The following is a 23,897-nucleotide window of genomic DNA, read 5'->3' on the forward strand; positions in this document are numbered from 1 at the left end:
GTGACATAAGACACTTTCAAAATATTTGAAAATTGCAGACCTGCCAAGAGACCCACAGCTGGAGATTAGAAGGGATGTCAGCAAATAATTCTGTGAGGCAGAAGAGGTCGAAAAAAAAGTACATTGGTCCACGGCATAGTTATTATCCGGGACACTAACAACTAATTATAAACACAACAGCACTGAATTCAGTAGCTCTAATAAGCTGTACTATGCTAAAACACTCCAAGCTCACAAACAAAGTTTTTTTCTGACTGCAGATTAGATTTTGCTTTTACTTTAACACATGGGAAAAACGACTTTACAGGGACACTTTGGCAGAGTTTTAAACTCTTGGCTTGGTTTTAAACAAGCAGACCTGCCATTTGCACCTTTATCACACTCTCTCTCTCTCTATCACATCCCCAATTAATAAACTCATATGTGAAGCTCAATGAATATTAGTAACCTCAGGCAATCTGTAAATAATGGCTGGAGATCATAGCTGGGGTACTTGAGGCTACAAGAGTAATTAAGAACAAACTATGAAAACTTCTTCTCTGGCCAGAGGGTCATTACTGTGTGCAGAATGCTTGTAAGAAAACTACTATATATGTTGCTCTCAAATTCTGAGAATCCGGTGAAAACACTTTTCTACAAAACCTATTAACTCCAATGATCTAGCAGAGCGGTTTTCAATGTCAGGGCAGGCTTAACAGGGAGATGATGACTGTAATTACAGGTAAAACTTGTCAATGAGGGGATAGATTCATCAGTCACAGTCTTGGCCAGGACTCTTTACACCCATGCAGTAAGGGCTGTCCGCTATCTAACTATCTAGAGATTTAATTATAGATTCAAAGGGCAAAAATAGCTCTCAGACTGTCTCAGGAGGAACAGGAGAAAGTGGAGACATGGGCTGTTCTGTTATCATGCCGGAAAAGTGAATAACCAGGCTTAGTGATATATGTTGACCCCACACCCAAACTCTCAGAGAGCTCTTGGGGACAAAATCAATTTGTGAATCTTTGGATTGGCATCCTTTTTTCTTGCTAGAGAACAGGAGTCGGACAAAAAGCTAGAGAATGTCTGTCTTGCTTTTCTGATTCTTATTTCTCTCTCACACACATTAAGAGTTCCCACCTGAGGGGCCCTGTGCTCAGAGACTGTCCAAATAGGGCAGACACGTATCGGTGAGTCTGAGGAAATGCTGCCAAGCACAACAGTATAAGGTTACAGCAGTCACCCTTGAGAAGCCATCCATTTTTTCACGAAGTCTCGAACCACACCACCGGCAGCAACCAGCGAGACCCTACTTCACTGTTTAACCAACACACCTCAGTAGGTCACTTTGAAGATTCTCTCCTTAGTGTTTGTATGAGTATGATTCTGAAGATGTATTTCTAAGTCAGTGCATGTACTGACTTAGATATACTAAGTTTATCTTAGTATATCTACTAAGATAAACTTAGTAGATATACTAAGTTTAGTACTTAGCTTTGCCCTATCACTCTTCTCCAGACAGGAAGGACGGTTTCTTAGCTTTGCCCTATCACTCTTCTCCAGACAGGAAGGACGATGTTTGGAGTGAAAGCAGTGGTTGCAGAGGCAGACAGTGTCTCTGAATCATGGCCCGAGTTGTGAACGTTTGCTCACAGAGGATCCTGCTGGGCCAGCATGAGGCCAGGGCCTTCACCTGACTTGCTCCTGTCCTCTTGCAGCTGTGTAAATACAGACTACGACATATTCGCTTGAATGCACATGGTACCTAGTGCTACACTGCTGGAAGCCAACATAAAAAAAAAACAGGTGGATTTTATAATAGTGTCTGCATGCAAGACATTTAGCCATTGTTGGTCTCGGTGTGTATATATATATATATATATATATATATATATATATATATATATATATATATATTGCAAGACTGTGTAAATCAACTTTAAGCTCAACAGAGCCTTGATTCACTATAGAAAACAGAGTGGTGAATGCTTTCACAAAGGTCCTGTGTATTGATGGCACAGGCAAGTGCTGCCTTCAAGTCGTCAAAACAATCGTATACAAAGTTTGTGAATGTGAATGACATCACAATGTCACAATAATCAATGTGAATGTCCATCCTAGACATAATATTGTTTCTAAATTATGAATGCTAACTGCACAATTCATTTTGATTGCCTTTTGATAACTGTTAATAATTTTAAAATGTCTTTTTTTTTAGGCAACGGCCTTAAGAGACCAATCTACATGGTCAAATGCATAAAGCATCAATTATATACCCAATTCACATATTTAGCACCACATTTTGTAGCAGTTGCATGAAAACCCGTGCTGTGCTTGTTGGTAGGTAAAACAAAAAAGCAAAAAAATTGCAATTGCTCAAAGCATTCATTGTGTTCCAACAAAAATATTTTTTGGGGGGGTTAATTACAACATCCAATCTCATTAGTAGGAACTTCCCAGGACGACTTGAGGACATATATTTGTTGACCTTCATTGAGACAGCCACGCATGTATCTGCATTCTCTTTGTAAACACGTTACATGCAGATGCAAGAGAGTCTGTAATGCTGGTTTTACAAATTGGATGAACTACTTAGCACTGATTAGTTTTTGTTTTTAAGCCAGGTGCATCTATTACACTATATTTTCACAGTTATGAGTCTGACATGTAGGAAATACACAGGGCTTCCTCCAGCATCTGACCTTTTTGTGTACAATCAGCCTTGGCTCGATGTGAACCCTTAAAGCCTCTTCTGAGGGAAGCAGACCACCCCTGAGTTTAACTACACTAAGTGCTTAGAAAATCCAGACATTAGGCTTGGGCCAGACAGCCTGTATGAGAGATCAAATCAAAAACATCCGACACAAATGTAACTTTTTTTCTGAGGAAGCCCAACACTGTTGTTAAATGATTCATTATGGACCACTGTGGAGCAATAGACTTCAGAGACCTGCTCAGTCATAGATAAACCAACGGCAATCAGCAGGTGACCTTTATAAAGATGGCGCTTAACTGCTGAAGAACTGGACAGCTTAGGAATGGCCCTTAAATGGTCATGTCATATAATCTATAGGCTCAAAGCCTGAGGAGGAGGTTTACATTCCAAGCCAAAAGTTGTGAAAAAAGACAGAGTCTCCACTGACCAAGCGAGGGGGTAGTGTAGAGAGAGCGAAACATAGAATCTAAAGAGCAAAACCCAAAAACATATGTACTCATCAATTACTCACAACCTCTGGGACAGTTCTTGTGCAATTTTCAGCAAGGACAAATAGAGCAGTGGCCAAACTCTTTCTACCAAGAGCCAGGCCCTTATGAAACGGATGCCAGCCGTACGAGAGAGACGGACATAATTGTACATGTCACTGACCATCAACAAGTACAACAAATAGTTGAACAAATTTTGTAAATTATAGTCTTTACAGTAGTGGGAATGGAAGTCCTGTTCGAGCTATCAGCAGGGGATCATGTTGGAGAGACCACAAATGCAATCCTGGCTTAAAGCGGCCCGATAGCTTCACCATTCTGCATAAGTCTATGTTCCGCATAGTGTAAGCGGTGTACCCCTCAGTGCAGATGTGGTCCAATCCAAACATTCCTTAAGGAGCTGTCTGCCAGGGTTAAGACTCTCTCTCTCTACCAGCATTGCCCTTCTTAAGGTCTCGACAGAAGGCTTAGCTATTGTTACGCCTGTCCTGGGTTCAATGGGTTCTCTGGTCACCATTACAGGGTACGGTTGAGTCCCATCAAAGCCAGACCTCTATATTGTAGATCACGCAATGGCTAACCGCAATAACAACTTTTCCTCTTTGTCCTCAATCAAGAGCATCACGTAAACCAAAGCCCAATCTGCTCTCTATTTCCTATGAGCAAGAGGAGATGAAAGATCAGGTGCATGTGGCATTCATGCTGCCTCTTGGCCAGACGTAAAAAGGTCCAGCTTTTGGCAAGCACACCTCTTCTTTCATCCCTTCTTCCCACCACTCACACTCCCCCACCGGACCCCCTGTCTCTTTTTAATCTATTCCTTTCAGGGTGCAACGGAAAGCTTATGGGCCCAAAATCTATTCATGCAACCCATGTGAATACAGCGTCTTTTCTGAGTCAGTGAGTTCACGGTGTTTGTCACCCTGTGGTGTTGAATAAGTCGGAATGGGGTAGACCTAAAACAGAGGTGGGTCTATTTCTCAAGCTTGCTTGCATTACCTACAGCTATTATAAAAGACAGGCACTTTTTTGGGCAGATTGTTAAAATCAGTTAGTAAGATGTGGTGGGCACGATACAACATTAACTTTACGGCTCAAAGCGTACCTGCCAGCAAGGAGGAGGGATCTAAACTAGAGTGCATCCAGAGTGGTCTGCAGAAAAGAGTAAACAACTGGCCTATTAAAGTGTAACTGCTTTCAGCCCGCAGCCAAGTGCTACTTCAGAATATAAACCTGAGAAAACAAGCTCAGACCCACAAACACACTCTCAACATGCACATAAACAATGAAGGATCAGGGCAAGCCTGGCACGCCTGTAGCTCCTCTGTCTGCCAGGTAATAAAAAAATTTAAAAAAACTATGACTACCCACAGTAAAATATTGTGCAAAAAACGATACTCCTCAGGTCCAAGTTTAAATGTTTGCCATCATACTCTGTTTCTATTTACGTGGGAACAATTTGATTGGACCACCGGGGATACATATTCAACTGGTTGACTAATCACTAGGCCTGCATCAAATCAAATGGAATCAAATGGAATTCTATGAAAAGTTATTTGGGTTTAAAACACAATTTGACTCCTCGTTTGATCTTTATACGTTTGTTTATTTTTGGTAATGTGATCATGCATTTAGCTAGCAATATAACCCCCCTCAACTCCTTTTACCGCATCCATTCCAGAATTACAGTTTTTAAGTCCAAAATAAATGCAAAAAAGGGCACAAATTCTGTCTGACCTTACTTTCTTTTTAAACTAATGCACTATTATTATTATTTCTGCTTGCCTGGTCAGGCTAGCAGTTCCAATTGTAACTTGCCCTGCCATCATTTTCACTAGCCTCACCACAAAAGTGGTGTAAAAAAATGTAGTTTTATAAATTTAATGAATTTTAGTTTTAAGAAATGTAAAAAATAATATACACACATCTACTGTAGATGCAGGTGCACAGCTACAAATCAGTGTAGAGAATATGACAGTTTTTTTTGTTTAAATGGCATACACAAATGGATGACCTTTTCATTGGCAACACAGCAAAGGCCCAAAACTCTCAGACTCTTTCTCACAGTTACTGTTGAGCCCTATAATGCATAACGGTCATGCAAAAAAAGAAACCTTGAACCTCCAGCCATGAGACAGGACACTCATTTACCCAAAAGTCACCTTTTTGATGAGTTGGTACAAAAAAAAATCTTTATCTTCCTTTCCCCGTCTCCCTCACTTCTCTTCACCTCGCCCGATCTTTCTGCACATCTGTAGTGCTGCACTCCAGCATCCTGTTTTTATGCAACTCTCAGCAAAACAGGCTTTGGCCCCTAAGGCAGCAAGTGCATGGAACATCTTTTGCCCAGAATATAAGAGGTGTCACATGCTGCCACACCTACGAACAATTTAACAGAAAAGCAAAAATTGTTGGCAAGTAGTTCCAGGGCTGTTGCGGTTTTGAAGTACATACAGAGATTTTTTCTCAATGTGGTGCTCTTTAGCCTGTAGCGATGTAACATAGCCATCCTCCACATGACTAATAGCTCCTGTCAACCTGGGAAAATGAATATCAGAACGCGCTTGGGCTATACGCACCAGCGGAACGGCCCACTTGGAGACTGTGCCAGTTCTATGGGTGTATGTGTGGCATATGTGTGTGTGTATGTATGAGATCAAAGGACAGAGAGCATGGCACACTCCCACCATGTACAATGTGCTTCTAATCTAACGCTGCCCCTTAAACCTCTGTAGCTTAATTAAACCGGATTTACTCCAGATTACTGCAATATTGGCTTACTTAGACTACACAGAAAGAGGGGCTGTGATCCATGAAAGCTAACTACTCATCCCTTTTCCTCTACTCCCTTACCCAGTACCTCCATCCTTCCCTTTCCTCAGTTGTTCCTTTATGAAGTCACAATAAAGCATGAGCAAGAGAGAGAGGAAGCAGGCAGATGTGGGCTTATTAAAGCTCTAAAAATCTGCAGTAGGTGCTTCCATCTGCTTCCAATGCAGTAAGTCTTCTTCATCTTCTTTCAAGGTGAGCGGGGGTGTAAGCCAAACACACATGACCACTTCAGTGTGCAACAAAGTGTGCAATTCAACTGAACTAACCCTTCTGAAAAGACCAGCATTGTGTGGTGTGTTTTAGATGCTGGTGTACTAAAATGACTAAAACTGAATAAAAATAAATTAAAGCTAAATAGAAATAAATAAATAAATAAACAAAAGCACATAAAATCACTAAAACTGAAACTTGAAAATATGAAGATGTTAATTTAAAACATTATTGAATTAAATAAACACCAATAAATAAAATGAATGCTGCTCACTCTTACAAACCAAACGTGTATGATTGCTTTTTTCAGGCTTGGAATGACATGAGAAAATTATGTCAGGTGACCTAGGCCTTTAAAAGGTCAGAGGTACCCATATTGCACAATGTACAGATTTACACAAGCCTTACAAAGGTGTTTTTTCCCCAGCCTTTTAAATTAATAGAATAACTGCAAAACTTTTCCAGAACTTGCCAGATAAATGGGCAGAAGGCAATACACACACCACAATGGTCTAAGAGCTTAAGCGAATGTGATTTTGAACCACTTAAAAAAGGATATTATGCAGTTCTGATGAAAATAATACCACAGACATAAACTAACATACCTCTCAGACAGCTTCAAGTGGAAGTGTGTGTTGAGGTACACAAACTAATCGATACCGGGATGACAGCAGTGGAGGGAAAGAGATAACGAGCTTGCGAATGACTTGAGTCACCATCTGTAATGGTGAGTGTGCTATCACACAACCTCAGTGAGATACAACGGACCCCTGTACCACTGTCATAACCGCAGTAATGGACCGTTCACTGAAGCATAACCTCCCCTCCGCACAGGATCATTATGAGAGAATATTTGTTAGCACATTTTTGGGGATATTCAAGGCCCATCAAACATCAACCACTGCCTTAATGGCTGACCAAAAGCATGCATGAACCAATTGGAGGAGAACCGTTTGTTCTCTATTTCTCTCTCTCTCTCTCTATATATTTATATATACTCAGTAAAGTTTAGGAGCATTATGCTATTAAGGAGATTACACCATAATTATGAGATTAGGAGGCTCTGCTATTTGTCAAGGAGGCACAGAGAGGAGTTTGTGTGGTGAGAGAGAGAGAGAGAGAGAGAGAGAGAGAGAGAGAGAGAGAGAGAGAGAGAGTCAGAGTTTGTGGTAATAAGCCAGACCCCTTTATGTCTGGTCACCCTGGTCTTGACATGTTCTGTTGTCAATAAGGCTGCACTTCTGTTTTAAACACCACTAATGAGGAGCTTAACACCTTCCTAAAATAATATTAACACCCTTTGAATGATGGGAAATACTTAACCTCTGGTCTGCATGGGCAAGTTGGTGAGTTGGGATACAAGCATAAATATTCAAAAAAAATATACAAAAGGCACATAATGGTAAATATATATAACTACAAGTAATTTCAGTGCCACTCGCATTACAAAACGGAAATGCAAAAATAAAATTTAAAAACATTTGTGCTGAGTTACAACAAATGTGCAACTGAAAATTGCTTATCTGATCTAATGCATTACTGCTTTCCTTTATTTTTTTATTTTTTTATTTTTTTTAAACTGGCTGTTGGCTGGTGTAACAGGACACACACACACACGCACATACACAGTGAGTTCAGAGTCTGTGTACTTCACAGTTCATTTGCTGCGATCATCTGGGGAAAACACAGATATAATCATTTAACCTAATGCAGTACTGGGGCAAACCACTCTAAAAGGCATTGAAACTTCAAAACTTTCTCACAACAAAATTATCACCTCAAACTGCTTCAATGTTCCTAAGTACTTCCTAAAACGTTTGGCAGTTCTGCATCAGTACAACATTAATTTGTGCCACTTCATTATTTGTACTTTTGTACCACATTTGAGGGTGTGCGCTATTTTTTCATGTTCATGAAAGAAGTCTGTTATGCTCACAAAAGCTGCATTTACTTGATCAAAAACAGTAAAAACAGTAATATTGTGAAACACTATTACAATTATTAACTGTTTTCTATTTGAATATATTTCAAAATGTAATTTATTCCTGTAATGGAAAAGCTGAATTACTCTAGTCTTCAGTGTCACATGATCCTTCAGATTTGTTGCTCAAGAATTTATTTTTACTATCATCAATCTTGAAAACGGTTGTGCTGCTTAATATTTGTGCTTCATTTTTCACTAATATTACAAACAGAAATCATTTGTAACAATATAAAAGTCTTTATAGGATCACGTGTGATCAATTTACCGAATCCTTGATGAATAAAAGCTTTTTAAAACTATATATAAAAAAAATAAAACTTCTGACCCAAACTTTTGAACGGTAGTATATTAAAAATTGAGTCAGACTGCAAGGGGGTTTCTGGGATCCTGTAATACTTGAAGAAGCATGTGGCATCGTCGATAAGAAAAATCCTTAAACAGTAGCCAGCAAAAGATTCCTGAGGTGTCCAATAACCTCTAAACATTCACGCATGTCAGTGCACAAACACTACTGAAGGGCTTTGGACTTTTGCCCAGGGGGGCAGAAAATCCAATGATTCTGTAGCGGGTCATGATGTTATCACGCAGTCTGACTCACAGAAGGGCAGACTAACTGAACTCTTTCTGTTTACCTCTCCTCTCCTCTAGGGATGAGCTCCCCTAATTATCGTTAGTTGTTTGAACTCGCACTAGCATTATTAAACAGGGTTTCCTTAGAATTACTAGTCAAGTTGTTCAGACAACCTGACGACTAGTCGATTATGAAAATATGTAGCTTTGCGCATCCCTCCTCTCTTTTCCTGGTGTGTATTATCAAGTATAAATACAAATCAAGTATAAATATACTTGATTTGTATTAATGGCATGCTGGGTTGTCCGCTCTGTCCCGGTCCCTGCTGATTGCTAATGAGCCCGATGCTTTGGTTTCACAGATGTTCCTCCTTTGTGTCAAGCCAAGAGAAAGTGTGTGTATGCGTGTGTGTGTGTGTGTGTGACCTCTGTGTGCGGCACTGGGCTCGTGGCGTGTAATTGGAGCCAGTTATACAGACAGTGCCAGGTGTGTGCACTGCCTCCATCCCTCTATCAGCACAATGTCAGTAAGAGAGAGAGAGAGAGAGAGAGAGAGAGAGAAAGAGAGAGAGAGAGAGAGAGAGAGAGAGAGAGAGAAAGAGAGAGAGAGAGAGAGAGAGAGAAGCACAGATTGTGAGAATGAGTAAAGGAGAGCAGAGGTCTGGAATGAAGTGAATTCTCCAGGAAAATGAGAGAAAGTAAAATAATAAGTGAGCGCATGAAAGAAAGTGAGAGAGGTGGGAAAGCTGTCAAAGTTTATGTAACAAATGACAAATGTGGCTGATTAGAGCAATGAAGGAAAGGGAGTGAAAGAACAGAAACTTTAAACTAGAAGACTGGAATTGGGAAAAGGAAGTGAAAGGTAGTAGACTAATATCAGACATGAATCACTTGAGTGCGTGTTCATACGTTTGATTAGCCACACATTGTGTGTCCCCAGAAGTTAACTAATCTGACAAAACCATGTTTTTAAAGTTAGAATTATGCATAAAAAATTGCATTAGTTTGTATTAATTATTATTAGCTTTCAATCAAAACAATGGAAATTTATAGAAGTTATTCTTAACATTTTTGACACCAAGGCTACCCATTGTCCACAACAATATTTGAAGGACCCGTGACTTTTTTCAATTGTTTGTTATTTACATTATAAAGAGGAAAAATACTCAGTATTTACTCAAAATTCCAATGTAATTTTATAACTTTAGCTATCTCCTACATCCAGGTTTTTCAAGACACAGGTTTTTAGAAAAGACAAAAAAAAAAAGTGAATGTTGTTGAAGGGGTGAATTAAAATATCTTGATTTTTTTGGTTGTTTAGCTTATTTTAACGCTTGTTTTGTCTTATTTCAAATCATTTGAAGTCATCTCGAGGCCCACGAGTGGACCCCAGCCCCCTGGTTGAGACCACTGATCTACAGAAGGCTATGTTATTAGATACATTTATGTAAATTTGCCTGTTCTAGTTGCTCCATTCTTTTTGTTCTTTTATGTCATTAAACAACACAGAAGTGGCAGTGTACAGTTTGTCTCCGTCTCTCTGATCATTTATTGGTCATACCTTTGAACTAGCACAATGCCTGGAGGTACTGTGTTTGTGGATATGGCCTGATGTGTGTGAGAAGTAGTATGCAAGCATGTGGGTAACTTCCGTCCATGGGCTGTACTGTGCAGAGCGGTAAGAAACTTTTCTGCAGCTCTGCAAGCGCTGCATCGATAAATACCATTCAAGAGATTCAGATGTGGCAGAAGTGCTCGGCCACTTAATGATACTGGTGAACAGAGGGAAACAAAATGATACATGCCAGATCGTTAAATGTTATTAGACGTAATTTTTTCTTTCGAATAGAGCTGCGTGCACAGAGTGTTTTTGGTCTCTGGACGGCTCACCCCTGTAAAAAACAAAAACACACACACACAAAAATGGCAAGATCTGTCCTTTAGGTTGCGCGCTGTTTTTCTCACCAGTTTTTCTTCCTGTTTTAACTAAAGGCTGATTTGGCTTCCAGAGACGTTAAATATAAACCTGCATGCACGGTTGTTTTGAAAACAAACTCCATAATGCAAAATCAAAACACTTAAAGAAAAAGTTTACAATTTTTTTTAACCCTCATGTGGTGTTCGGGTCATTTTGACCCGGAGAAGATTTTCTTTTTCCCGAAAATACTAGTTAATGTTATCGCTTTGGACTGAAACTTAGTGACTTGTTTCACAAATGGTATAAATACTTCTGAAATGTTTTGTGACAATTTTCTTAATTTTTTAGGGGGGGTTTTGTCACCTTGTCACTCTTGTGGTGTTAATATTGCATAACGAGTGATTTATAAGGTATTTTTTGTAGTCCGGTCATTTTTGACCGGGAACACCACGAGAGTGACAATGTGCCATATTGTACAAAATAAAAGTTTTTCAAAACAAAATTCCTGGTGAAAAATTAAAGTAGACTAGTGTGATCAACAGTGCCAATTTTCTTCAGATTTTATTTAATATTCCCAAAATTATTCAAAAATAATGTTTTTTTTACTCAAAAAATTAGATGCCTACTATCAAATAAATGAGGCCTACGATTAATCAGATGCAAATAGAAATATAAAACCAGTCCTAACTGAAAGAGAACAAGTTGACAAAAAGATTGAATCCAATATTGGGTGAAAATATAGTATAATGAGAGATTTATAAGCTATTTTTTATAGTCCGGTCATTTTTGACCGGGAACACCACGGGGGAAATTGGGTTGTAAACACCACACAAGGGTTAATTATTTCATTACTAACTCCCCCTTATGTTGTTTCTTTCTTCAATAGAACACAGAAGAAGAAATGTTTAATAATGAGCTAGTTGTTCTTTTCCATGGAATTACAGTGGATGGAGTAAAGCTTTCATACCACAACAAAAAAAGGATGTAAGTAAATAAATAACACAAAAGTGTTGCACAATAACAAAATTTCTTTGTTCAGTCTTCAATCAGTCTTTCGATCATCTTCAGAAGACAAACAGACCACGTTCATGATACTTTTATGGTGCACTTGCATCTGTTTTAAAGTTTTAAAGATTCTTCTTTTTCAATCTTAATTGCATATAATTGCAGAATATTTTTTTTTTTTTTGTTAATAATAATTGTTGTATTGGTTGTGCAAGTCAGTAAAGTCAATAAACACTTCTGTGCATGTCAGTTACTCGTGCAGCGCACTCTCTTTTACCCACGCACTTGTATAATAAACAGAACATAACAGTAAACCAGTCCTTGTTCATGGGAGTCAGAATCTGATTTATTTTATTAAAAAAAGAAATGAGTTGCGGCAAACAGTAAAGGCCTCAAGAAATAAACTGAACAGTGTGCCAAGATTATGCCTGATTTTATCTGAATAAACATCATCATCACTCAACCCTTGAGTAGGCACACTGGGGGAAAAAATATGAGTGAATTATTAGATTATGTAGGTTTTTACAAGTCACAACTCTTTAGGGAGCTTTTGGATAGTATGTTTCCATTCAAGTTGAGCTGTATAATGGCTCTGAGCCCCCATCTCTGCTAGTCTAAGGGGGAGCATCATCACTTGTCTTCAGTGTCCTGCACTCTTCCAGATAAGGAGTGCAGCACGCCAGACCACCCATGGCTATGACATGCACAGACGGAAGAAACACCCCATCCGCCGACCTCAAGCCTCAGTGTTTCACCACCGACAGCACCTCTGCTGCTGGGAAACGCTGGCACTGTCCCCTTGCACTCTCAACATTCCCCTCCCTTCCCCATCTAACACACTGTGAGCCACCAGTGGCCCGTTTACATTCCCTGACTTCTTAATCTCACACATACAAATTTTAAATGGGACAAGTACAGAGCTCTGGGGAACCTCGCTATTGGACCACACTTCTGAGCTCAGTAAGAATGAAGAGGATTATATACATGAGTGTGTGTCTGTGCCCATATGTAACGGGATACGCTGAGATGACAAGAGCCTCAACACAGCTAATGATAACGTGAATATATAATCTACATTTCACGTCGCTGTAAAAATTAGTAAAATTAAAGAGTTTGTTCATCTATATAAAGTTGTTTTGGACTCTTGTGTCTTTTATTGTATGGACAAAAACAGGTGGAATATTCTTCAAATTATTTTCCTTTGTGTTCCAAAGAAGACAGAAAGCATAGGCGCCGATTTACGTTCCTGCCGTTGGGTGCGAATCATTTAAATTAAGTTACGGTATTAAAACACAATATTTCTAACACAGAACAATTACATAACAAGGTGAATTAAGTTGTATGCATATACTTTGAAAATGAAAATGACCACTTTGACATTTGCAGTAGGCTTATACATGACACTTAATAATCAGGGAATTTTCCCGACATTAAATAAATAACCATTTACATGATTAGGATGTTTGCATTGTAAGAATGTACAGGGAGTTCAGATATAAAAACACTGATTCATTAAGTAACGTTTGCATATTGAAATCATATGGAGCGGTGGCTTCACTTGTTATGGCGTCAAGCCGTCGAGCACCCACACCCACACTTTACTTTTTTCAATTGTGACAGACAGGACTAGCAAAACCTCAAATTAATCTGCTTGGCGGGGATTTTTAAAGACTCTCACATCATTCATAGTGCCCCGCCTTCCTTCTGTCTCTGCTTCGGTTTCCAGCCAAATGTATGAACATTTCTATATTATAAGCTACTAAAAAGTTATACAGCAATGGAGAGGTCTGAGTTTAAGGGAGGCTGCTTTTCATTGGACAACAAATGAGTAAATATAGAACCTGCATTACATCCTGTTGTTGACAATCCAGTTTTGACAGTAAGGAGCATTTGGGGGATTTCACATAACTTTAATATAAAAGACTTACAGAGCACAAGAAAACAGATAAAATAAAAATGTAAGATGGCAAAGCAAATGGAAGATTTGCACAGGGTGGAAAACATGTGTCCTTCTGAGAACAGGGTTTTGCTGTCATAATTCTACACTGGATGCTAGAACAACATATCAGACAAACCTCATGCAGTATGGAAGACTATCTCCCCCAGTCCATCTGCATTCAAAGCCAAGCACTCAGAGGAGGATTTACAAAAAGCTGTTTGGGACAATAAATCATGCAATAAATATGAGTAATAAAATACAGCAGATGGATTCATCTCAACAAAACATTTCTGGATCATTATTTTGGATTTATATCAACAACTGTTTTATCTGATGATCTAAACACTATAAAAAATATGTTTACTCTTGAACAAGAAGAGAATCCATACTTTTAAGTCTTTATGTCCCAATTTCAGTCTTGTATAACAGTGAACAACACCCAGTGGAGTCATTCCATTTTCAAGTCAGTTAAGTAAGTGCTCTTTGATGCAGAAAAAATCAAGCTGAATTAGAAAACTGTTCTGATTTCTCATCTACTAGGTGTGTAAGAGTTCAAAAAATTAGGTCTAAATTAATAAACATTTCCATATTCTTCCTATTTCCTAGATACAGATTTAATTCAAATACCCAGTTGTTTCCTTCTTTTTGTTCATATTTTCTCACATATTATCTCTCTCATCAAGCCTGCCACAGACACACATTCTCAAACACACCTCCTCACTGCCCTTGGTCTCAGGTGTATAAAGTGTACAGCATAAGCTATAATCAGTTCACCAACCAGACCAACCACATATTTCCTCCATTTACCATGGGAAACTGCACTGAGAACTCTGTGGAGAAAGTGGCTGGAATGATACTTGCACAACCATCATTTTTTACAGTCTCTAACACTATCATGAGATAAGGCCCTTGTATACTGTAAACTACGCAGGCTCCCTTGGATGACTGCTCTTAAGGTGTCCAAAAGAGCTTCTACAGCACGCTCGCCATCTGTTCTCGCATTAACCGTTAAGTTGTTCCATGGGTTTACTTTAAATCTTGCTCTGTGGAGCTCCTGTTTGTTTGGAAACTTGATAAATAGCACAAGCAGATCACAACACTGCCAGCTGCGTGGTAGACTGATGTCCTCAAATGCAAAGTTTGACATGAGTTTGCTGTCCCGACACATGATTCAAATCAATCTGCAGCCGCATTGAGACTGTCTCAACACCAGACAAGGTGAATGTGCTGCCCTCTGTGGGAACGACTACAAACATGTCCAAACAGGCATGTGGGTATAAACCAATCCACCTGTGCTGAATGCACTGACATGCCACTACATTATGATCTTAGACATCTTCACTAGCCCCACCAAAACTAGACTGTCAGGAGAAAGCAAGTACTGCCTCAGGCTCTTCAGCCCATTCAAAGAGAGCTGCAAGACCTGAGTGGACAAGCCCACATTAGTACTAATTGTTCCCTTGTGACCAGTCATGAAGGGACAGGTGGGACATTTCTTTAGTTAAGGAGAAAGGAAGGTATTAAAAAGTCAGTCACATTACATTACATGCCATTTCTTAATAATATTGTAAAATAGTGCTTGCTCAGTTGAGTTTTATGATTAGTCTTAACATTCCTGCTGCATTTTTAACAGCAAACTAAAGTGAAGAGACAAGGCTGGTGATTTTTTTTTTTTTTTTTTTTCGCACTAAAGGGCATGACACTTGAGTTTGTCATGGAGCACGGAGTTAATAATAAAACACACTTCCCCTCTTTCTTGGCCCCACTGCCCTCCAGCAACCCCAAACATGCTCACAACCGCTGCACCAGAAACCCTGAGCAGTCAACCACGACCCTGCTTTGAAGCTAGCACGCACTTCCTTCAAGTTACAAGAAAACACAGCCTTTTCGGATCTGAATAGGGAGGAGGTAAATCTAAGGAAGTGACAAGTGAGACAATGGTCAAGATGAGCTTACTAAACAGGAAAGTATTTTTTTTTTTTACCTAAAGTTTACTTTTTTCAATTGTGACAGGCGGGACTAGCAAAACCTCAAATGAATCTGCTTGGCGGGGATTTTGAAAGACTCTCACATCCTTCATAGTGCCCCGCCTTCCTTCTGTCTCTGCTTCGGTTTCCAGCCAAATGTATGAAAATTGCTTTCAGAAATATTGGCATGCTTTTCTTTTGAATGGGTAAGAGTTCATGGGAATCCATACATGTCTATCATTCGCTAGCAATTTGATCTTTGCCTTTTTAATATCGTGAAGCCTGAGAAAAGAGGAAAAGGGGAAAACACCAGCCATATATCTGTAATGGAGCACCACACGTGGGGGATAGGGAGTTAGTGTGCTGCCCCGCTCTGTTTCACACAAGAGTTTCCTCAGGTGGCCGAGTCTCCCCCGCAAAACAGCCCCTAAAACTGCCCCCATGCTTCATTTCACAGATAGAGATCTTAATAGCCTCAGCAAAACTACAACAGCTCGTTCGTAAACTGGAAGTATTAGCAACATGAGAGACATGGTTTGTAATGATAAACAAACAGCCATGCTCAAACAGTGCGCATGATTCAGCAAAGTGTGAGTTTTCCTTCAGATATTAAAGGGATAGTTCAGCCAAAATAAACATTTTGTCATCATTTCTTTACCCTCATGTCATTCCAAAGTTGTCTGACTTTTTCATTTCTGGGTATATAAAATAAACAAACCATATAATTAATTCAATTTCTTTATGTAAAGCATCTAAATGCATACATATGCACTACTGCATAATTTCCAGCATGTAGAATAAAAATGTCCAGACATGACAGATCTATGGCACCTGCTAAAATTATGCAATAGTCTGCCAGGCATCTGGCTGATCTATTTCCAAACACGCATTGAATTATAATTCCACATCAATCAAACAAGAACTGTAACCAGCTTTCTCCTAGAGAAACATGCGAGTCACCTGTAGAGTGAACCAGTACCTGGTCTAAAGACCAACCCAAACATGGTACACACGGATGAATGCCTGGATTACATGTCATCATCTGTCTCACTGACCTTGCATATCTTGCTCTCTTCTGCCTGTCTGCTGCTACGTGCCAAAGTTGCGGCTGGAGCTGGGACCAAGGTTGACCTCCTATCATGGATCTCCGTCTTGAATGACAGCTGACAGGAGAGCATAGAAGATTCTGTGACCCTGAGCTCCGAGCTCCTGGGTGCCAATCCATGTGCCATGCTGCTTCTCCCTGGGTTCAGGATGGGCAGTGCAGTGTGGATGGGTTTGGACCCCACAGCTGGCTGCCGGAGTTTCGATGCAACGCCAACTACTGGCATAGTCCCTCAGAGTGCAAGTCGAACAGAGAAATAAGGAGGGGGAAAAAGTGGAGGAGTTGTCTCTCGTGGTTTTCTCACACAAGGGAGAGAGAGAGAGAGACAAGAGCCCTGTGTCTGCTCTTGATGTCTGGCAGGGGCTATAAGAGGTGGGAGGGGGGTATATGGTCTCTTAAAGAGTGCTGCTAGCGGGTGAGAGCGTGGACACGCTCATTCTGTTGCCGACAGCGTGTGCTGCTCTCAGAAACTGAGAAGGCTCCTCCACTACACATTCTCCCCTCCTCCTCTCTCTCTTCCACTCCTCCTCTTCCCTTACTGACAAAGCGCCACTACAAAACCAAACAGCTCTCGGGGGCGTGAACTTCCCGGGAAGGTAACCACCACTCTGCTCTTCTCACTGCCTGATTACCCAGATCTGACTGTGTATCTCTCTTACATACACACATGCACACACCGACTGATCTATCTCTCTGGTTCCTCCTCTGTCATTTGAAGAACATTCCACAGCAGCGCGTCACACTCCGACTGCAACTGTCAAAACAGTCTCTCCGTAACCCAGCTCAGATCGGTGGACATAGACACCTCACACTGGCTGCAGCTGGAACAACTGAATGCTGTGATGAAAGAATGAGTGCAAAAAGAACACTCGAAAGACAGTGGAAACATTTGGGGTTGTTTGGAGTAAAAGTAAGTCTGTATATATGTGACAGCCAACACAAACAGATGTTAGAAAAGGTCTACTCTCTTTTATCCCGGAAACAATCCACACTTAAGTTGTTTGTCTAGTTCCCTGGATTTAGCTGCCAAACTGCAATTCGCTGTCTCTCTCTTTCTTTCTTTTATTTTTTTGTGCTGTCAACTTTACTTTCACTCTCATCTCATCTATTATCCCCACCCAGTTTATAGAAATAGTTGGTAAAGGGTCAGAAAGACAGGAAGGCTTGGAGACAGTGGACTGTGTGTTAGACTTTTTGCATAGCATTTAGGAACTGGTGGAGAGAAGAACATGACAGCAATGCTGACAGCACTGACTTTCCTCCCTGCTAATTCATGTCAAACAAATAATCAGGGAATTTTCTTGTGTTTAGCCCAGGAGATACGATTCATTTCCCACTAACAGAGGACAACGAATCATTGCCCATGATCACTAAACAATCTGTCGTTTTGTACCTGGCAAAGTGCCTGTATACATGAATTTTCAACTGTGGTGTGAAACTGAGCAGCCCTTGATGTATTAAAGACTTTATTAAATGGGCAAAATATGACATGTACCATGGTTTTTAACAGCCGTTAGCCTGGTGTGAGACTTAAAAGAGAGTGAAAGTTTTATATGGAAAGAGCCCATCTGGTTCAGTTTAAAAGCAGGGATGTGTGGAGGAACAGCAAGGATTTCCACCACATCGGAACACTTTAACACAGCAACGTCCAGTTCCTAAGCCTATCCTGAGCACCTACAGTTTATTTAATACCTCATGGGATTGACTCAATGCTCACACAACTAAGCTTATATTCTTGTCTGTTTGGTATATTTAGAATCAAGTGCATTTAATGAGATGGTGAACACCTTTTTTTTCCATGTTTCTCCTTCATTAACAACATACTTTACTATGCAATCCACCAATACTGCAAAGCAATGAATGATAACTATACCTTCAATGTAAGAAAATTATATACAATTATATATTGAAAGAAACTGCTCTGATTTCCTCTCCAGGATTCCAGGTGCTCAGTGGATCACATGTAACTGAACGCTCCAGGCAGAAGGTCAGATTCAAAAAAACATTTCCGTGTGTGTTCCTACTTGAGCAGTGAAGCCCGAATTTAATTTTCATGTCTCCCTCGCAGAGTTCATCAAGCTGCTCTGGTGAAGCACTGCTGAACGATGGGCTTCCATGCACTGCGATAAATCGGAGCTGAAAGTTTGCCGCTAACTGCCTTAGAAAAGCCAAAGTCAACAGGAGCAGAGCAACCCCCGGGTTCAGTTCCATCGGAGCTTGGTGGGTCATGGCTAGTGTGCTGTTTAGCCATCTGACCGCTTTTCTCCACATGAGGGCCCATACTCTTAGCGGCCTGGTTAAGCGGGGACAAAGATCATAAAACATGATGAGGATGTTGATGGGAATGACAGCAATATTGTTGTTGATGCCGCAGGGTGATGATGGTAATGATAGAGTTCACTTCCTCAGGCTTGTCTAGCGAGGCACAGTCGACAACTGTGGCCTGTACCTCAGAAGTGCCATAATTCCAACAACAACCAATGTGTCTTTTAAGATCGGGCAATACTCGATAGATAGAGGCAAAGAGCCCTGATAAGAGCTACATTTACAGCCTCAATCTTTATTTCTGAATGTGGGCTCAGCAGAGTTGCTCCATTCTAGGTGGCCTCCAAAGCCACAGTGGAGTATCTTGTGGCAGGGAAAAAGGGCATTCCAACAGAACTGGGGAAAAGAGTGGGCTGAGGGAGAAACCTCAAGAAATTTGGGTTGGGGGAGAATTATGGAAGACCCAAAAGCCACAGCCCAAGAGAGGAAATAGGAACTCTGCATCTCAAGACTCAATCCTCCAGGCCAAACATTATAACATGTGATTAAGTCAACTTGCTGCTTTCCACGAAAGAGCCTGGAAGGAAATCTGCTGCTACAGATGTATGTATGTTTGTTGAGATACTCTCTTTTCTCTCTGACTGATAAAAGCAAGGGTTCAGCATTAATGAACCAAAGCGTGCATTGGGACATTTCCAGCTGACGAGCTCCTAGTCACCACCATTCATCCATGAATCTAAATGTTGTGTTTCTCCAAAAACAAATCCCACCGGTTACAGAAAAAGGAATACCAGGCAGAACCAAAGCAGTGGTTCCTGATTATATGGAACATCCATGCATGGAACCTGACGTCAGAGAGTGGCCTGCACTCCCTGTGAAAACAAGCAGGGGGGAGAGATGGGCAGAATGAAAGACTGAAAAAGAGAACGAGAGATGGGTTGACCCTCTTACATCCCCTCTGGACCCTCCCCTGTCAATACAAATCCCTTGAGAGACAGATAGTCACGCACCTGGTCCCCACCACAAGCACATGCTTATCTCAGCTCTGCAAATAGGATGGCATGGAAAAGAAAACACACACACACAGGGTGCTGGAGTCATGGATTCCTACTCCCCAGTCAACCTTTGACGCCCTCCATGGGCTCTCACTCTCTGCCTGATGGGCTACAGGCTTGAGAGATAAGCTTTATGTGGCACTATGATGGTATTCATTTTTCATCATTAGCATCAGAAGAGTGCTTTTCAAGGTTCTCCTACCATGCTAATCCTTGCAAAGACTTCTAGTCTGGAGTGAATCAGAGATTATCAGGACATGGCAGGGTTGGAGGTGATGGAAGAACTTCCATTCGATTAGTCACCGTTTCTTTTTCATATTGAAGTCTTGAGCCCTTGAGGCCACCGTGATGGAGACGAGTAGTGAAACAGATTGAAACAATTCATTTTAGTGGGAGCAATTGTGCTCCATTTCGGATTCAAAGGGGTCGGAACAAATGGAATGTGAACTATCCCTTTTCAAACAGCCAAACTTATAAACACACATTTAGCAAAAACGTCAAAGAAATTCCAGCTGCCCGGAGAACATGTTTGGAGCGGGTGGCTTGGCCACATCCCAAAAAAAGAGTGGGTGGAAACAACACTACATTGAATTAAAGCCGCATCCTAATCCCAGCAGGAAATCTTCTACTTTCCCCCAAAAACAGTGCTGCCACTTTCCTACTTAGTGGTCAACTTCAATAACAATTAAACCTCATAACTTACTAAATGATCAGGCAAAAGTGTCAATGACATCTAAAATTGTCTATTATAGAAAAAAAAAAAAGTTTAAAACATGTGGCAAGTTTATGTTGGATTCATGTAGTTTTGAAACACTTTTATACTTTCTTCAACAAAACTTAAAATGTATATTTTGTTTTATTCTATTTTATTTGTAAATTTTAAAGAGAAAATAAAATCAAGTATACGCATCAAAGCATTCCTAAGAAAAAATTATAAAAGACTGTACCAAACTACTTTGGCGCAATCATTCCAAAAATGTCATTCTTTTAAGAAGGCGTTTTTCCCCCTTAATTTTGATTTCAAAAAAGTTGTATCAGCCTGATTTTTCTTTTTTTTACCATTAAATGGCAAATTGAATTTGAATCTGAAAACATGATCATCATAGATGAGGTGGTTTCAGGTCATTGTAGGTATAAATTGCATTTTAATAGAATCTTTATATATATATATATATATATATATATATATTTTTTTTTTTATGATTGAACATAAGACTATATAAGGTCATATAATGGGGGAAAGTCATGCTCTGAGTATACTGCACTTGCGCAACACTCATTCCTGACACAAAACTGCCATAAAAAAAGCTATTTTCTGTACAATATTTTTAGATATTAACTATGGTCTTCCCTCATGTCTTGCTCACTCCATCTCTTACTTTATTTTTGGTGCAAAATTTGGTCTCTTTTGAAACATTTTGCAGCTGGTTTTGATTGAACTCAAGCAGGGAATCAATGCACACTTACCAACCAGAACAATAAGCAAGAGGCAGAGATGTACAGTAAGTATAACTGTGCCTATTGTGGCCTAAAAATAACATGAAAGGGAGGTCAGCCATCAGCCCGAACCAGAGGAAGAGGCCACCACAACACTGGGCTCAGTCCCAACTAAATATCCCAGCAGAATAATACTAACATAGACAAGCACAATAGTAGATCAATGAACACTCAGCTGCCCAGGAGTCAGCAGTTATGTAGCCAAGGTTAGAATAACAAACACAGACAAACTGTTAAGGTCCAGTCCACTGCAAAACTGACTGAGGAACTATTGGGTCCAAAAATGTGCACGCCAGACATTGTGGAAATTAGATTCTCTCTCACACACACACAAACGCGTTGTGTTTTCATGTTTTATGGGGACTTTCCATAAACATATTGATTGTTATACTGTACAAACTGTATATTCTATCCCATTACACCCACCCTACCCATAAACCTACACATCACACAAAACTTTCTGCATTTTTACATTTTCAAAAAAATCACTTAGTATGACTTTATTATTATTATATTATTTTACATTTTATTTATAGGCACCTTACATGACACTCAAGGACACCTTACAAACACAATAAAACAATAAACAAATACTCATTATTACAGCCTGGATACCAGTACTAAAATGTAAAAGTAATCACATAAAAGCCTGCCGAAAAAGATGGGTCTTAAGGCGAGATTTAAAAACACAAAGACTTCCACTGTTTCGCACATCCTGTGGGAGCAGGTTCCAAAAATAAGGAGCTGCATGACTAAAGGCCCGGGACCCCATGGAAGTAGCGCGAGTTTGAGGGAGAACAAATGTGAGTGAAGAAGATGATCTTAAAGTCCGAGAAGGAGTGTAAATATGAAGAAGGTCAGAGAAGTATGAAGAAGCAAGACTGTTGAGTGCCTTGTAAGTAAGAAGAAGAATTTTAAAATTAGTACGATATTTAACCGGGAGCCAGTGCAAGTTTAGTAATATGGGAGTAATGTGTTCAGCTAGGGGAGTTCTGCAGATGATTCAAGCAGCCGAGTAGGGGTAAAAGATAAATAATAAATAAAAGAGGACCCAATACTGAGCCCTGTGGGACACCTGTATTGACATACGAAGGCTTTGAACAAAACTGCTACAACTGTACAAATTGAGTACGACCCGTAAAGTACAGTATAAGACTTATAAGCTGTTTTCCTTATGGGGACCAAAAATTGTCCCCACAAGGAGAAGGGTTTTGGATATTGCAACTTTGTGGGGACATTTTGTCCCTATAATGCAGGGTTTACCAGGCCACAAACACACATACCACACACACACACACACAAATCACAAGTGCATTATGAATTACAATGTTTAAGCTTCATAATCATAACCAATATTCACACAGCAGCTTCAACTTCTTCTTTTTTATTAGAAATAAACATTACTTACATTAAGCTGGGCAGGTCTAATCAAAGCTATATACATAACTGAACTATACAAATACACCGAACATTCAGAGATACCTGACCAGACCAGGTTCCTGCATTGCTTCTTTGAGGCTCAATATCAAACCCTAACAGATTACATCCACACACACAGCTGGCTCATCAGCGAGTAGTCTTTTCACATCAACACTAACACACCAGCCTGCATTCCAAGGTGGCTTATCCTGGCACTAGTTGCCTTTAACAAACAGCATGGAGTCACGGCCATCCAATGCCTTACAGGGTAAAAGCATTCACCAAAGCCAAGGATGGGTGGCAGACAAAAAGCAGCTAAACCTAACCTCATATAGTAATAAAAAAGGTGAGATCTTTCAGCACTGAGTCATTAAGTATATTTTATATTTCTTTTTTAAAACGCAACAGAGGATATCACAAAAAAAAGAAAAAAAAAAAGAATAATGGCCAAATAATCACATGTATAAAAAAAAAAAAAAAAAAAAAAAAAAATTAACAAAATAAAATAAAAATCAATAAGAAGATATCAGTACATAATAAAAAAAATTAAAAAAACACAAACACTTGTAATATTAAAAAGGAAAGAGAGTGTGATATACTCTCAAAATATCTCAAAGTTCGTTTCAGACCATAACACCAATCTAGGATTCAGAACAAGATGTCATTTACATACACATCTTAGCTAAAGTTGCGAAAAAAATCATGTAAAAGTTCAACTTTATTAATGAGCTGTAAGGGGAGAAAGCTACAAAAAACAAGTGGCCCCTGATACATGACATCTCTATAAAATGTTTATCCCTCCAAGTTGTGTTTACGGCACAATCTATCCCTATGTAAACAGGTCTGTTGCATCTGTTCTTATTTCAAACATTCTTTAATACTAGAATGGCCCTCCTCTCCCCCAGCTTCATTATAGTGTTTGCTGTGGATATCAGCATGTGCGCC

At 39.8% G+C, this 23,897-nt stretch overlaps 1 protein-coding gene and 1 long non-coding RNA gene across 2 annotated transcripts in view; one reads left to right on the forward strand and one right to left on the reverse strand.

Annotated features, from left to right (window-relative positions):
* nav3 (neuron navigator 3) overlaps window positions 1-17,253 on the reverse strand; it is a 150,926-nt gene extending 133,673 nt beyond the window's left edge. The window contains exon 1 of the mRNA XM_084110693.1: window positions 16,667-17,253. Coding sequence (XP_083966819.1) covers window positions 16,667-16,942 — 276 coding nt within the window. The 5' untranslated portion in view covers window positions 16,943-17,253. The remainder of the gene's footprint in view (window positions 1-16,666) is intronic.
* On the forward strand, window positions 15,438-20,943 carry LOC311080640. The gene is made up of 3 exons (XR_014605667.1): window positions 15,438-15,611; window positions 18,654-18,703; window positions 18,785-20,943. It is a non-coding gene; the product is annotated as an uncharacterized lncRNA (long non-coding RNA).
* The last annotated feature ends 2,954 nt before the right edge of the window (window positions 20,944-23,897 follow it).

Source organism: Abramis brama, assembly GCF_963993115.1.
Source record: "Abramis brama genome assembly, chromosome: 4".
In the NCBI taxonomy this organism is placed as follows: Eukaryota; Metazoa; Chordata; class Actinopteri; order Cypriniformes; family Leuciscidae; genus Abramis; species Abramis brama.